The sequence below is a fragment of the Penicillium alfredii genome (genome assembly GCF_028826965.1).
Source record: "Penicillium alfredii strain IBT 34128 chromosome Unknown utg000007l_segment0_segment0, whole genome shotgun sequence".
NCBI classification, from domain to species: Eukaryota; Fungi; Ascomycota; class Eurotiomycetes; order Eurotiales; family Aspergillaceae; genus Penicillium; species Penicillium alfredii.
The window spans coordinates 767,493-782,114 of record NW_026622704.1 but is presented as its reverse complement, the minus strand read 5'-3'; the positions used below and the strand labels follow the sequence as shown (position 1 = coordinate 782,114).

Here is a 14,622-nt window from a genome sequence, read left to right as displayed (position 1 = left end):
TTGTCAATTCGGGAAGCTATAGTGAAATTATGAAAAAGACAGCTTGCTTTGGAGCCCATAGGATACTATCATCTAGGCCTCAACCCTACATCGAACGAGCATACACATTCAGTCACTCTATCTTAGATTGCCGAACTCCCTTTATCTTTCTGGCTGCAGTATCTATTTGATATTCATCTTTCTTTCCTTTATATTTTTTTCACTGCCATATCCCGTCCCAGCACTGTAGAACATACCACCTCGGGCTGTGCAGCAAAACGATAACGGGGGTTTATAGTGGCAGTGTGCCACGACTGGCGTATCTATATCATTCTCTTCATGGCTTTTTATAATGGCTTTCATGGTTTTATCCTTAATCCTTTATTCTCTATTTAGTTACTTTCTGCCTTTAGACTCCAAAGGGGCCAGGCAGGGGCTGCACATCTCGTAGCCCTGAATTCTGTCTTGTATTCCATGAATGTACTTCCATGGCATTTCAACTGGAAATCAACTCTCCTCGAGCACTCCAAAGAGAGAGGAAGTTCTTTGGTTATTTCTATTCTTAGACATTACATCTGGCACAATACTGGACCTTCTGGACAAAACTGTTTTTTAAGGTGAGTATAGTCTTCACGGGTGCCTCATTCTCGGCATGCTATCCGTCCAATTTTTGTCTTGGCTTCTTCTCTTATGCAGAAGGGAAGGACAGTCCTCTCTAACTTATATGTTGTTTTATTTCATTTGACTTTTGTTTCCATGGGTATTTCAAGGCGACGGGTAGCTTTGGCAGGCTTTCAAAGGATGTGATTGAACAGGAAGCAGAACTCCTCGCGTCTCATAGCAGGGCCCATCGAGCTTCTTTTTTGTGGTAAATACGATATGATCCCATTTGCTGTTCCATGTCAGTCAATTTCAAGGTAGAGTAGTTAACAATCGCTGGGTTGCGCTCTAGAGTGCGGGAGTCCGTTGTTTTGGGGTCTCCCACATGAGACGGGGGATCTCCCTTCCTAGATGAAGCGTGAGCATCAAGAAACACTCGCCATCGTAGAACGTCACATTAAGCATCTGCGGGATGCTGATCGTCCAGGGATGGCGCAATCAGACCTACGATGGGCTTGTGTTGCCAGACCAGACTGACCCCGCAAGCACCCTTCACCTCGTCACTTTCAATGTTCATCTTTCATCCCTCATCATCCCTCATCTTCATCCTCCCGAGTTCGATTTACTCGATCAATATTACTCGATCAAACCAGTCCTTACTCGATGAAATGCTCCCCTTCGATGTCGGAATCCGCCGATCACAGGGAAAAGAAAATATGCGAGGGGCCGAGGGGGCGTGGCCACAAGCGATTGCCGGCAAAGTCGGAAAAAAAACCCCGGCGAAAAGGCGTCGTTTCGATCGAGTAAAAAAAAAAAGCAGATTTCGGGGGGATGGACAGTTTTGATCGAGTAAACGTGCTGATAAAGAAACAGTCCCTCCAATTGATAAGCGCAGGGAGATGCCCGAGACACTGCAGAACCCGCAGCATCGGAGGTGCCCGATGGGCCTGGATCCCACTTTGTCCGACCAGCTACCCGCCTGGCGCTGTGCCCGCTCCCTTTTGGCCTCTGGACAGAATTTGCGCGTGAACCATGGTTCATTCCCGCAAGAAAATTACCATTTTGACAACGCCTTTGACAAGAGGCCCTGGGAGTAAGTAGCCTTGGGAGGGCACATGTCACTGGGAATCTGCAACGTGCAGAAGGAATCGGAGAGGCTGATCAGAGAGACGCCCCCGCTCAGTTGTCCCCGATAGGGCAAGGGTGAAGGTATTCGCTCGTGGTCATGAGAACTCGCATCTGCACGCCTGTGACTGGCTCTCTGCCGACTGCTTAGCCACCCATTTGCCAATCATCGAGTAATCGCAACTCCGAGGCGTGAAAACTGTGACCGCAAGGACATGCCTCCTCTCTCGGCGCGGGTATTGAGTGGGACAGTGGGTATACCCTCAGTTGTCTGGTCCCGTTTTCTTTCTCCGCTGGTGGTCCATCCCCCCAAAAAATTTTCCCCGGGTGGCTGTTTATTTATATCCCCCCCAGTCCCAGCCCTTATCTTTGCCCTTTTCTTTTTTTTCACTCCACCAGATAAGCCCTTTTTTGCCCCTCTCTTATCTCCATTGATCCAATCTATTGGTTGCCTTATCTGCTATATTCCCTTATATTCTTCCACTTTTTTTTTCCCTTCAGCACTTCACTCCCCATTTTCACAACCCGCTGTTGCCGTCTGGTCTGATTGAGTTATCCCAAGTCTACTGGGAGATCCGGAAGAAGAGGCTTGCAAACAAAGAAGAGCAAGCCCCCCAGAGTAGCTACCATGGCCACAGCTAACATCCCCGCGATTGCCGTGGTGGCTTCATCACGAGCCGTCATCTCCGGCCGTTTGACCTCTGCTACGGTGGTGATCTCTCGGACTACGGGCAAGATCACTGCCGTCTTCGACTCGGTGATTCCCGCATCGGAATTCCCCACCGGCACACCCTATACCGACTACTCGCCCCACGTCCTGCTGCCCGGCTTGGTCGATGCTCACGTTCACCTGAATGAGCCCGGCCGTACCGAATGGGAAGGCTTTTACACCGGCACCCAGGCCGCTGCCTTCGGTGGCGTTACCACCGTGATCGACATGCCCCTCAATGCCATTCCACCCACCACCACGGTAGCAGGACTGAAAGAAAAAGTCCAGGCTGCCCAGGGCAAGTGCTGGGTAGATGTCGGCTTCTATGGCGGTATCATTCCCGGCAATGCCCACGAACTCAAGAACCTCGTCCACGAAGGTGTCCGAGGCTTCAAAGGGTTCTTAATTGACAGTGGCGTAAGTGATCACATCATTTGTGCTCATTCTCTCATCATACTAACACCGAGCTTTACAGGTGGAGGAGTTCCCTGCTGTTAGCTCTGACGATATCCAAAAGGCTATGGCTGAACTGGCAGATGAGCCCACCACACTCATGTTCCATGCTGAGATGGTGCCCCCGATCACCGCCTCGGTGGGAGATGAGATCCAAAAGTCTGACCCCCCAGCCGCACCCACTGGCCCTCTTGAGGCGTACTCGACCTTCCTGGCGTCGAGGCCCTCGTCGTTTGAGACCTGTGCCATCGAACGGATCCTGTCCATGGCCCATTTGGCCCCCAACCTTCCCCTGCATATTGTCCACCTCTCCGCCATGGAGGCCATTCCCCTGCTGCGGGAGGCGCGTGCACATGGAGTCAAGGTCACCGCCGAGACCTGCTTCCACTACCTGTCGCTGGCGGCCGAGGAGGTGCGTGACGGCGACACTCGTCACAAGTGCTGTCCGCCCATCCGGTCCCAGCTGAACCAAGATGGGTTGTGGGAGGAGCTGGAGAAACACACCGGCAACGGCGTCATCAAGACCGTTGTATCGGACCACTCCCCCTGCACCCCAGACCTCAAGCAGCTCCCGTCCCACGTGCCAGGCCACTGCAGCGGCGGGGAGGGTGAGGAAGAAAGCGGCAACTTCTTCTCCGCATGGGGCGGCATTTCTTCCGTCGGCTTAGGGTTGCCCATCCTTTGGACCGAACTCAGCCGCCGCAAGGGCCTGACGCCTGCGCCGGACGACCAGAACACCAAGACGGCACTGCAAGACGTCGTTCGTCTCTGCTGTGCCAACACCGCCGCCCAGGTCGGCCTGCAGTCGCACAAGGGCGACTTGGTCGTGGGCTTCGATGCCGACATCTGCGTCTTCGACGACACCGCCGAGTGGGTCGTCGAGCCTAGCACCATGCTCTTCCGCAACAAGTGTTCCCCCTACCAGGGCCGCACTCTGCGCGGCATGGTCCGTGAGACCTGGCTGCGCGGTGAACGCATCTACAACCGTGACCAGGGCTTCGCCGATAAAAACCCCGCCGGCAAATTGCTCCTCGAGAAACGGGTTTGATACCCCATTCCTCTTCCTCTTCTTTTTTCCTTCCTCCTTTTTCCTTTGTCTCCGTCTTGGGACAAGTTGACCATGGCAGCCGGCCACTCCCTTTCTTCAACATCTTCTTTCAGCCCGTGACGTGAGGCCACGAGCCCCGATTGACGAGCACTAATGATGAACCCGCACAGCATCCATACCCGTTAGATTAATGACAGCGTGTTGTAGTTTAGCTATAGAATATGAAAAGCATATTTTATATTTTACAGTCATTTCCAGCTTCTTTCGCTTTCCTGGCCAAAGACTGTATATTGAAATAGATCTTCTCCATCATATCAAGAATCTTCCGTAATAGACTTCTCCCACTTCTCCCTCACCCGCCTTCGCATCCCCCCATTAACCCCCTTCCCCCAAATTTCTTCTTTCTGATCCGCAAGCTCCACCTGCCCCTCAGACTCAACTGTCCCAACAACTGTCTTCCGCTCCTGAATCTTCCGTTCCTTCACTCGGGCCTTCTCCACTTTCCCCAAGTACGCGCCATACAAGAACGCCTCAGCAATAGCGACGGCCAGCGCTGCAAACAGCGACAACAGCACGCGCACCGCCTCCGACGCACCCTGTCCCTGCTGCCCGGCCGAGGCACGAGCCCGCGACTCTTCTGTCTGCAGCCCCGTCCACGCGGCGAACGTTTCGGCGATGATCCCGGGCGTTGCGAATGTCGTCAGCGCCCAGTACACGCTGAACCCGGTGATGATTACCGACAGAAAGATGTTCAGCACCAGCGATGGGGTCAGTGTTTCTTCGCTGACAATTTCTCCTTCTGTAGATGAGAACGTGTGGGGGTCGGCGTGGTCTGGGGTCGGCGTGTAGGTTGGGTTGAGGAGGCGCTGGTAGGCGGCTTGTTCGGATAGGGCGAGGAGACGCGCTTTGGAAGCGAGATATTCGGGGCTCTGGTGGATGTCTATCAGTATTGGGGATAACTGGGGCTTCCAGCGATAGAGGTTATAGAAGTAGTGGAAAAATCGCATTCACGTACCGGTTCGGGTTTCTTGGGCGGCGGCGGCACATACACTGTCGTGCCGCGGAGGAGGGAGGCTAGGACGGTAGGACTGCCGGGTGTGAGGTTTGTGTCGGTGTATTCTGTGTTGTTTTGGAGGTGCCTTGAGAGTCGCAACAGGGATTCATGGGTGATCGGTCCATGCAGCTCCAGCGACGCCGGGAGCTCGAGCTCATCACGGCGCGAGGCCGGGACAGCCTCAAGGGCGGCGAGGATGCCGTCGGTGGTGACGAGGAGGACCATTGCAAATGTAATTGAAATGGGTGGAAATATCGTTACGCTTCCCGTCGCATCATATCCATCCCAACTTCCAGTCTCTCCTGGTAGTGAGGAATGTCTAGGAATGCACACCTTCGTTGACGGTGGTCGGAGGTGACCGGGGGGTCCACTCTCCCAGCGTCCTCTCCCCACATCGTCATCTTTTCTTTCGACTCTCTCTCCCTCGTCCTGCGCAGCCATGGCCGACTCAAATTCCAAGAGGTACGTTACTCTTGCTGGAAGGCATTGATTCCTTCGGCTATTTTCTGTTGATCTGCTTGTCTTCCCAATTCCTCTTTTTTCATCGATCTCTTCAACCCCCCCCCACCGTGTTTCTTCTCAACTAACCCCTCCACCAGCACAGTAACGACACAAACCAACCCGCGCGGGATCCCCGTTGCCCCCTTCATCGACGATGTCAAGGACTATGTGTCGTCCCGCGCCGAGGTCGAACCGACGCTGCGCTCCTTCCAGGAGATGATCTCCAAGTACCAGTTCATGGAGGTTAACACCCAGCGCCGCGGCCAAGGACTGCGCGAGAAGATCCCCGATATTGAGAAGACGTTGGAGATGGTTCGATTCTTGAAATTACGCAAGGGGGTACGCATTCTGTCGTCATTGCCGACTATATCGCCTTTCGTCCTATTATTGTCACCATCGCTACGATCACAACACATCAATGCTAACTCAACTCGTGTGTTCTCTCCAGTCCAACCCAGACTCCGAGCTCGAAACAAACTTCGAGCTTAATGATACCCTCTACGCCCGGGCGTCTATCTCCCCCGCTGACACCGAGGAGGTGTACCTCTGGCTCGGCGCCAATGTCATGCTGGCATACCCGCTGACCGAGGCGGAGACGATGCTCGATGACAAGTTGAGCGCGGCCCAGTCGAGCTTGAAAAACTGCGAGGAAGACTTGGAATTCTTGCGCGAGCAGATTACGGTATATCCTTGCTTTATTTCCATTTCAAATCACCCTTTGTGGATTATTTCCAAGGGCTCATAAGGAATGCCGGACCGTTGCTGACAACTTTTTATCATTATAGACACTGGAGGTCGCTACGGCACGGGTGTATAACTGGGATGTTGTGCAGAGACGAAAAGAAAAGGCCGAGGGGAAAGGTGACGACGATGAGGACAAGAAGGGGTCGGGAGGCTAAGGGGATGGGCGTGGATGAGATTTACGATTCGATTTCATGAAGCAAAATAGAAAGTGATTACCCCTTCAGTCTGTTCGAGCATCAACCGGCTATATCGTTCTCCCTACGGACACGCGGGCATGGGTGATATAGAAAGCCCTACATACCAGCTCGCGTCCCCGCCATTGCCTGTGCCGTTAGTATCTCGGCCCACCGCAAATCAATTCCTCGAATATTGTCACCAAGCGAGCATTTCAAGACTGTATGTATCCCACGTGACTGTTCGTGACAACGTACTCATCTCTTGTCATTCGCGGGAGACGCGCCTCCCACAAAGTTGAGCTGCCCTTGTCCCTTTGGCGTGTACTTGCTGTGCAGAAACAGCGCCCCAGGTCAGCGAGGGACTGTCCAACTTGGAATGGCGGAGCAGGTTGACGTGGCAAGCGTCAGTTTCTCGAGGCTGGATGATGCCCTGGGTGCCGTCCACATCCAGGAAACAAACATCCCCACCAAAGCCCACGAGAGAGAACCACATTTTGGGGATTGCTGCCGCAGCGGTGATACTGAGTCCTATGTTTGTATCGCAGAAACTGGGCCCACTAAATACCCCTGCGAAGACAAGTGCTGCGACGACAACTTTGCTGGTGCTGAAAGCTTCAACAATGTCTTTTCTTCGATAGGTACCTGCTGCAATTCTCAGCGGTCAGAGCCCCCTGTTGCAACCAACAACGATCCTGCCGTCACTGACTGCTGTCGAGGCAAGCCTTCACCCTGCTGCGATGAGTCTTGTCTCGACCGTCTGGCTCTCCGTGAATGTGCAGCGGCATCAAGGCCAGCCTGTATCGACAAGACTACAAAGAGTAAGTGGCTCGGCTACGACTTAATTATTCGCGTTTTCTGATATCCGAAACCCAGATGCTTCCAGTTGCTGCTCTTCGTCAATCTCCCCAGACACGACAGGGTCGAGAGGCCATGCATGCGATAGCCATCGGCGCTCTATTCGGGAGGAGTATAGTGCCAAGCTACAGGCCCTTGGGTTTATTTGTCGTGCTCTTCTTGCGCTTGGGAAGGAATCTGCTGTGAACCCCGGAATCGCAACTCAGGGGATCAAAGAAAGTGTTCTCGAAGGCCATCGCAGATGTCTCTCTCGCGTGCATCTGTTGACTCTTGCTGCGCCAGCGGAATCTCTACGAGGAAGTCGCCTGCACGGAAAAGAGTGCGGTCTCCGAGACCTAGCAGCCCTTCTAACGCAAAGGGCACTACTGGGAAGGATTGCCTCAGTAGCTCCTGCTGCAGACCCACAGGGGTTGTCTCTATTGACTCGTCCAACAAGGCCTCCTGTACCTCTGAGAATCCATCTTGGTCTACAATCGCCGAAACTGGAGGCGGTTGTTGCTCCAGGAAGCCGGCTCCATTTACGGGGAAGAAGCAAGGTTTGCTGCGGAAGGGTGCGACCTGGAGAATCAAGCCTACGGCTTGGAGCATGTTGTTCTATCTATTTCTGGCATGATCTCTGACAGGTGTTCGGGGGTTGAAGACGAACTTGATCTTATCACGGGCCGAGCTGGACGTTGATCTCAACTTGACCATCGTTGACCATGTCATGAAACACCTGGAGCGTACCATCGAATTCAAGTGTGAAAAGATCACAAGCGGATCTATCCTTGACATCGTCGTTTCTGGGGATGCTTCTGCGCTCGTGAATCGAACTTGGGCTGAAGGAGTCCTTGACATGTCTCTAATAAATCAAGATACTGTTCGGGTCATTTTGGATCCGGAGGTAATTGGCGCTCGAGATCTTCTGGAGAAGCATTGGAGCCAATCTGCAAGACTCGCTCTACCCTGTGAGGATCCTGCCCTCGCAGCTGGAAGCAAGCATGTGCATCATGTCGGGTACATGACTCTTTATATTCAAGTCCGCCAATGCCCTTGAAGTTGCTCATAGGACATCTCATGTGGTCTTTGATAAGACGGATACCCTTACTCAGGGCAGGATGAGTGTGGTCGCTGAGCACTGGCTTGTGGATACCGATACTGCAATGCCTCTTCTCCTAGGCTTGATTGGCGACAGTCGTCATCCGGTGTCCCTAGCAGTGAGCAATCACTTGAAAAACAAGGGCATCGTGGCTACCACTGTGGCTGACATTAAAACGCTGACCGGCCGAGGCATAGAATCCGAAGGAACCAGTCAAACCTTGCGAGCCGGGAATTCTCATTGGGGTCTCAGGGCTATACTGTGTTTTGTTTCATGCAAGATAGGTCAGTGTCATGCCAGTTATTGCGGCTGCGGTGATGTTGCGATGGTGCAGGCTCTAGCTTCGAGGGCTTCTAAGAAAGACAAAACATCTTAGTGATTCTTGGCTCAGGCGGAATGTGGATGAGGGTAGTGCTGGTCAACTCGGCTTTTTTTCTTCTTTTCTTTTCACTTCTTGTTGTCGCCTTGAATGCCTCGTTGTGGCTTGATGTTTTCAACAAACATTATCAGAGAGGGTGGCATACTCTTTAACTTCCAATCTATCTTTCTATACCCATAAGGGCCCGACTGGTTCAAGCGGCTCTAGAGCTTATATCCGTTGCTGCAAACATGGTCAATACCCAGTAAAGCAATTTCGTTAGTAGCCCCTAGCTAGGGCTAGAATCAATTGAATAATCATATCTCAGCAAAACAACAGATCATCCAACATCAGGAGCAACCTACCCCAATTACACCTTCAAGATGCATCGCCATGTCATGATGAGCCGTCGCAAGAATATCTTTGTGTGTAGAGGATGGCACCAGCCAAGGTTGAGGATTTCCGTGGATAAGCACGCCTTCATGCTCATCGATTGTGCTATTCTTCCGCATCCTTAGTTTGACCATACCATGGACCATCCAACGGACAATGGTGGTATTCAAATGGCGTAGGCATGGGCGTCCATTTCTAGGGGTTGGGTGTGGTCAATCTTCAATATGATCTCGATGCGGGCCAGTTGTGGAAGCTGGTCAGATGCAATGACGTCTCAGTATTACTTGGCTTCTCTCAGAGAGCACTAGGGGAAGCTGGAGAAAGCAGAACTGCTGGGAGAAAAGAGCGCAGAAGAGAGAATCAAATTGTCTGGAGGAGAGAAGAGAAGCTATCTGTTGCCTACACTCTGCTTCTCATCAAAATATTTTTTCCTTGATTGTTTCCCCACTGTCTAGATATCTCCCCAAACCAGTATATGTGGTTGAATCACAAATTTTCAACAGAACAGTCGGTGTGGTAAGAGCCTAAGATTCGAATTCTTCAAAGTAGTGTCGGATGCAGTCGATCAATGCGGAGCATTGCCGATCTTGTGTCTCGCGGTTCCTGCAGAGCCGCAATCAAGTCGACCAGATGAAGATTTCCAAGTCATCCTGGGTAGCACAACCTACCAGTCAGTCATGGGAACCCTGATGCTTGATATTCTATGGGCACCATCAGTACCCCCACGGTACATTCTGGTACTTACAGTCCCCGAGATATGCAGCATGGGGGGTGGGTAGCCCCAGGTACCTTGGAAGGATTAGGTAATGGCATCACCTGATGGCGCATCACATGTGCCTCACTTTGGTATCGCGCGTGCTGTGAGTTGTTTCATTCTTAAGTGTGTTGTCTTTTGCCCCCTTTGCCTTGTCTTTGCTCCCTTTGATCTATCCATAAAGTGCATGGATGGCGGTGTGATGTGACAACTGCCTGGTAGATCTATCGATAAACCCGGCGTCCAAGCTCCAACGCCTTATCGGCCTAGACTCTGCAAGAGCACAACCGTCCGTGGGCTATCATCCCCGGTGGTCTTCTGATAGTCTGCATATTGACATGACCTGGTCATTTGTAGTGCAGTGTTCATCTGTCTTAACGACATTCCAGAGTGGCCCTTCCGGGTCGTCATAGTCCTACCAGCTCCGAGCTGTCACCTGGCTCGAGCCATTTAACTTCGCGACCGGTTTATCCCCCCACATCTCAGCAACTTGCTCATCGGCATCCTGGACCTACAACAGTTCATTGATTATATTTTCTCCAAGGATGAGACCGTTGCGAGATGATTCCAAACGCCGAGGGGACCGGAGGCTGAGCTCCAGCATGAAAGCCACTTCAGCCCACCGTTTCTCAGATCGGGTGCCAGATCGCTTCAAGGATGGGGACGATTCTCAGATGGATTTCACCGCACCCCCACGGGGTATGGGCTCTCGGGATGGCAATGTGCACTACATGCAGCAGTCCCTCTTCTCCATGATTGCCGCCGTCGGCTCCAAGTCGGATTTCCGGGCCCGATTTGATGAATCGAGTGATAGTGATGGAGAGACTGAGGCCCATCCGCGGAAAGAGCCTTCCTCAGCAGCAGTATCATCTCCGACCCGTTCCCCATCATCCGATCGACCACAACCGAGCGAGAAATCAGCAACGAAACCGCAGGGTGATACCGAAGACAGAGGCCGTCACCACCGAAGGACGATATCAGACAATAAAATTCTGCGGAAACCATCCCGACCGAGCTCCCAGAACAGAACTGATGACCCTTCCGCACAGAGCGAGTCGACTCTCGCGATTCCCCCTCTAAGGCGCACCCGCAGCGCGACGCCGCGGGCAGCTCCTGTCCTGAGTCGCATGGTGGAGGCACAGACCCACTTCGATATATCTGCCCCGGAGCGATCGCCGTCTAAATCTCAGGAACCGATCGAAGACCGGCCACAATCTTCAGCATCCGCGCTCTCCACACGGCTGATGGAGATGTTCGGGTTCGAGACACCTGAGAAGGTCTTGGTCGAGTACGCTTGCTCATTACTGCAGAGCATGCTCCTCCAGGGCTATATGTACGTGACCGAAGGGCATATCTGCTTCTACGCCTACCTTCCAAAGAAGTCGAATATAGCGATCAAGTCGGGCTACCTCTCCAAGCGCGGTCGCCAAAACCCTAAATATACTCGCTATTGGTTTGCGTTGAAAGGCGATGTCCTTTCGTATTATGCAGACTCTTCCAATCTGTACTTTCCTAGCGGCCACGTCGATCTTCGATACGGCATCTCCGCAACGCTCGCGGACCCGAAAGGCAAAGGCGAAGCCAAGGATTTCCAAGTCACCACCGACCAACGGACTTACTTCTTTCGAGCGGAAAGTGCCACAAGCGCCAAGGAATGGGTGAAGGCTCTTCAGAAAGTCATCTTCCGGACACACAACGAAGGCGACAGCGTCAAGGTGTCTTTCCCCATTAAAAACGTCATTGACTTGGAGGAGAGCCCCATGGTCGACTTCGCCGAGACATTTAAGATTCGAGTTGTCGATAGTGGCGAAACCTTTGCTGTTGATGAGGTAACGTTTACACTCCCAGAGTCATGGGGCTTTTGCTGACGGATGCCACAGTATTTCTTTTCATTTTTCAATTCGGGAAAAGACGCCTTCGACTATCTGAAAGACTTGGTGAATACTACATATTCAAAGAATGTGTCAAAAGAGACATCGGACCAGCGCGATTCGCAAGTTCAAGCTAAGCCAGACCAGACTGATCGAACGAGACTGACGGTCAGCAGTGGACTACCCTTCGGGAAGAGGGAGGAACATCTGCCTCGCAGGCCGGGCGCAGGTGTTGGCAATGGGCATCAAGGTTCATCCGATTCATTTGAGGAGCAAGGAACCGAGTCTTCGCCCGTTGTGCATTCCATGACAGACACGACTGAATCCGCAAGTCAAATACTGAACCGAAGTGATGTCTTTCAGTCTCCTACGATACACACCTGGCGTAGACATTCATCCGACGAAGGGCAGGTCAGCCGTCGACGCTCTGATGATACAGCCCGTTCTGCATCCGCGCGACTGGATACTTCTGCTGGTCCGAGCCAGTTGGATATGGCTGTAGGTGGCATGGATGGGAACGCAGAGAACATATGCTTTGCTTCCGGTCAGTCTGACCAGATAACGCCGGACCCGTCGAAGTTCCATTCGGCTGCCTCGCTGAATGAACTTGTCAAGGCAGGATCATATCCCCTCCAGCGCGCTGCAGGATTTGCAGACTACCTGAGAAGTCGATCAAAACAGATGAGCAGCTTGTTGGCAACCGAATCAATGGGTTATATAGAGAAGGTGTCTGGCATGTGGACTGGGGGTCAGAAGCACTACGGGGAGGCCGAGGGCGTGTTGGCTGAAGGCCAAAACGTGGATCCCGAGGACAAGGAAGGCGGCTTTAATTATGGTGATCGCTTCCGCGCCCATTTCGCCCTTCCGTCAAGGGAGAGGCTGCAAGCGACATATTACGCCTATTTACACCGCGTGTTGCCCCTCTACGGCAAGATTTACATCAGCCAAAGGAAGCTCTGTTTTCGCAGTCTCATTCCTGGCACGCGCACCAAGATGATTCTTCCGCTGAAAGATATGGAGAATGTTGAGAAGGAGAAAGGCTTTCGGTTTGGCTACCATGGACTTGTGGTGATCATCCGCGGCCATGAAGAGCTTTTCTTCGAGTTCAATACGTCGGATTCCCGGGACGACTGTGCTGTGACGTTGCATCAGAACCTTGAATCGGTCAAGTTTTTGGTGGGATCTGGATTGTTGGCGGAAGAGGAGCGAGAGGAAGTCGAGGCGGCCAAGGCCGAGCATCGCATGCTGCAAGAAGCTAGAATGGACCAGCCCGAAGAGTATGATTCTCGCCCAACGCTCAACGAGGACTCTTCCGAGATTCATCCGTTTTTTGATGATCCTCGTGCTTCGATCATCAACTTCAAACCTGCTGAACCTTTGAGGATTGCTTGTCTGACCATCGGCTCCCGGGGCGATGTACAGCCGTATATTGCTCTGTGCAAGGGGCTACTTGCGGAGGGCCACAAACCAAAGATTGCCACGCACGCCGAATTTGAGCCGTGGATCCGAAAGCATGGGATCGACTTTGCACCTGTGGAAGGAGACCCTGCAGAGCTGATGCGTATTTGCGTTGAGAATGGCATGTTTACCTTTTCCTTCTTGAAAGAAGCATCATTGAAGTTCAGAGGTTGGATTGATGAACTTTTATCCTCGGCATGGACCAGTTGTCAGGACAGTGATCTGCTCATCGAATCGCCCAGTGCTATGGCCGGCATCCATATTGCGGAGGCGCTTCGGATTCCTTACTTCCGCGGCTTCACCATGCCCTGGACGAGGACGCGGGCATATCCGCATGCATTTGCAGTCCCAGAACATCGAATGGGCGGGGCGTACAACTATATCACGTACGTCATGTTCGACAACGTTTTTTGGAAAGCGATTGCCGGACAGGTCAACCGATGGCGCAACAACGAGCTGGGATTGAAGGCTACTGCTTTGGACAAAATGCAACAGAACAAGGTCCCATTCTTATATAATTACTCGCCCTCCGTGGTGCCCCCTCCTCTCGACTACCCGGATTGGATCCGCATCACCGGCTACTGGTTTTTGAGCGAGGGTTCGGATTGGACCCCACCGGCTGAGCTGTCAGACTTCATTGAACGAGCCCGAAAAGATGGCAAAAAGATTGTGTATATTGGGTTTGGATCAATCGTGGTTTCGGACCCGTCAGCCCTCACGCGGACCGTCATTGAATCTGTCCGGAAAGCCGACGTGCGCTGCATCCTCTCAAAGGGATGGTCCGACAGGCTCGGTGACCCTGCCAGTACCAAGTCTGAAATCCCTCTGCCACCAGAGATCTACCAGATTCAAGCCGCACCCCACGATTGGCTGTTCTCCCAAATTGACGCTGCCGCCCATCATGGTGGGGCGGGAACCACCGGTGCCAGCTTGCGTGCCGGTGTGCCCACTATTGTCAAGCCATTCTTTGGTGACCAGTTTTTCTTCGGTGGCCGGGTCGAGGATTTGGGCGTGGGCATCTGCATGAAGAAACTGAATGTCAGTGTGTTCTCGCGCGCACTCTGGGAGGCCACGCACAGCGAGCGGATGATCATCAAGGCCCGCAACCTGGGTGTGCAGATCCGGAATGTGAGTGATCCGGACCTCTCCCATGGAATATGTTCATTTGTACTGATATATCAATTCTCCTTAATAGGAAGACGGCGTGGCTACCGCAATCCAAGCTCTTTACCGCGACCTCGAATACGCCAAGACGCTTGCCCGACAACGCTCAATCGCCTCGTCCACGCCGTTCTCGCCGACCCCTTCGGCCAAGGTCTCGCCGGATGAGGGTGACGAAGATCTAGACGATATCGAGGAATGGACCTTTATAGGTGACGAGACGGACATCGACATCTCGAAACGGATGCGCGATCGAGCTGCCTCTGATGCTGACCAGCTCGCCATGAACATGTTCTCATGATCCA

The 14,622-nt window shown here is 52.7% G+C and overlaps 6 protein-coding genes across 6 annotated transcripts; 3 read left to right on the top strand and 3 right to left on the bottom strand.

Moving 5' to 3' along the window:
* Positions 1-2,332: 2,332 nt before the first annotated feature.
* Positions 2,333-3,914, top strand: NUU61_004972 (allantoinase alX; the record flags this gene model as incomplete). Its single annotated transcript, XM_056655554.1, has 2 exons — positions 2,333-2,830; positions 2,889-3,914. 2 exons carry the CDS (start codon positions 2,333-2,335, stop codon positions 3,912-3,914), a joined length of 1,524 nt encoding a protein of 507 aa, XP_056511167.1.
* A 314-nt stretch (positions 3,915-4,228) lies between these two features.
* Positions 4,229-5,193, bottom strand: NUU61_004971 (TMEM199/VMA12 family protein; the record flags this gene model as incomplete). Its single annotated transcript, XM_056655553.1, has 2 exons — positions 4,229-4,843; positions 4,930-5,193. 2 exons carry the CDS (start codon positions 5,191-5,193, stop codon positions 4,229-4,231), a joined length of 879 nt encoding a protein of 292 aa, XP_056511166.1.
* Positions 5,194-5,407: 214 nt separating this feature from the next.
* Positions 5,408-6,368, top strand: NUU61_004970 (tubulin-binding prefolding complex subunit PAC10; the record flags this gene model as incomplete). The annotated part of the gene is made up of 4 exons (XM_056655552.1): positions 5,408-5,430; positions 5,568-5,808; positions 5,918-6,151; positions 6,255-6,368. 4 exons carry the CDS (start codon positions 5,408-5,410, stop codon positions 6,366-6,368), a joined length of 612 nt encoding a protein of 203 aa, XP_056511165.1.
* Positions 6,369-6,654: 286 nt separating this feature from the next.
* Positions 6,655-6,882, bottom strand: NUU61_004969 (uncharacterized protein; the record flags this gene model as incomplete). The annotated part of the gene is made up of 1 exon (XM_056655551.1): positions 6,655-6,882. The coding sequence occupies one exon, from the start codon at positions 6,880-6,882 to the stop codon at positions 6,655-6,657; it is 228 nt and encodes a 75-aa protein (XP_056511164.1).
* A 572-nt stretch (positions 6,883-7,454) lies between these two features.
* Positions 7,455-7,832, bottom strand: NUU61_004968 (uncharacterized protein; the record flags this gene model as incomplete). Its single annotated transcript, XM_056655550.1, has 1 exon — positions 7,455-7,832. One exon carries the CDS (start codon positions 7,830-7,832, stop codon positions 7,455-7,457), a length of 378 nt encoding a protein of 125 aa, XP_056511163.1.
* Positions 7,833-10,372: 2,540 nt separating this feature from the next.
* On the top strand, positions 10,373-14,618 carry atg26 (uncharacterized protein; the record flags this gene model as incomplete). The annotated part of the gene is made up of 3 exons (XM_056655549.1): positions 10,373-11,656; positions 11,708-14,284; positions 14,352-14,618. 3 exons carry the CDS (start codon positions 10,373-10,375, stop codon positions 14,616-14,618), a joined length of 4,128 nt encoding a protein of 1,375 aa, XP_056511162.1.
* Positions 14,619-14,622: the final 4 nt, after the last annotated feature.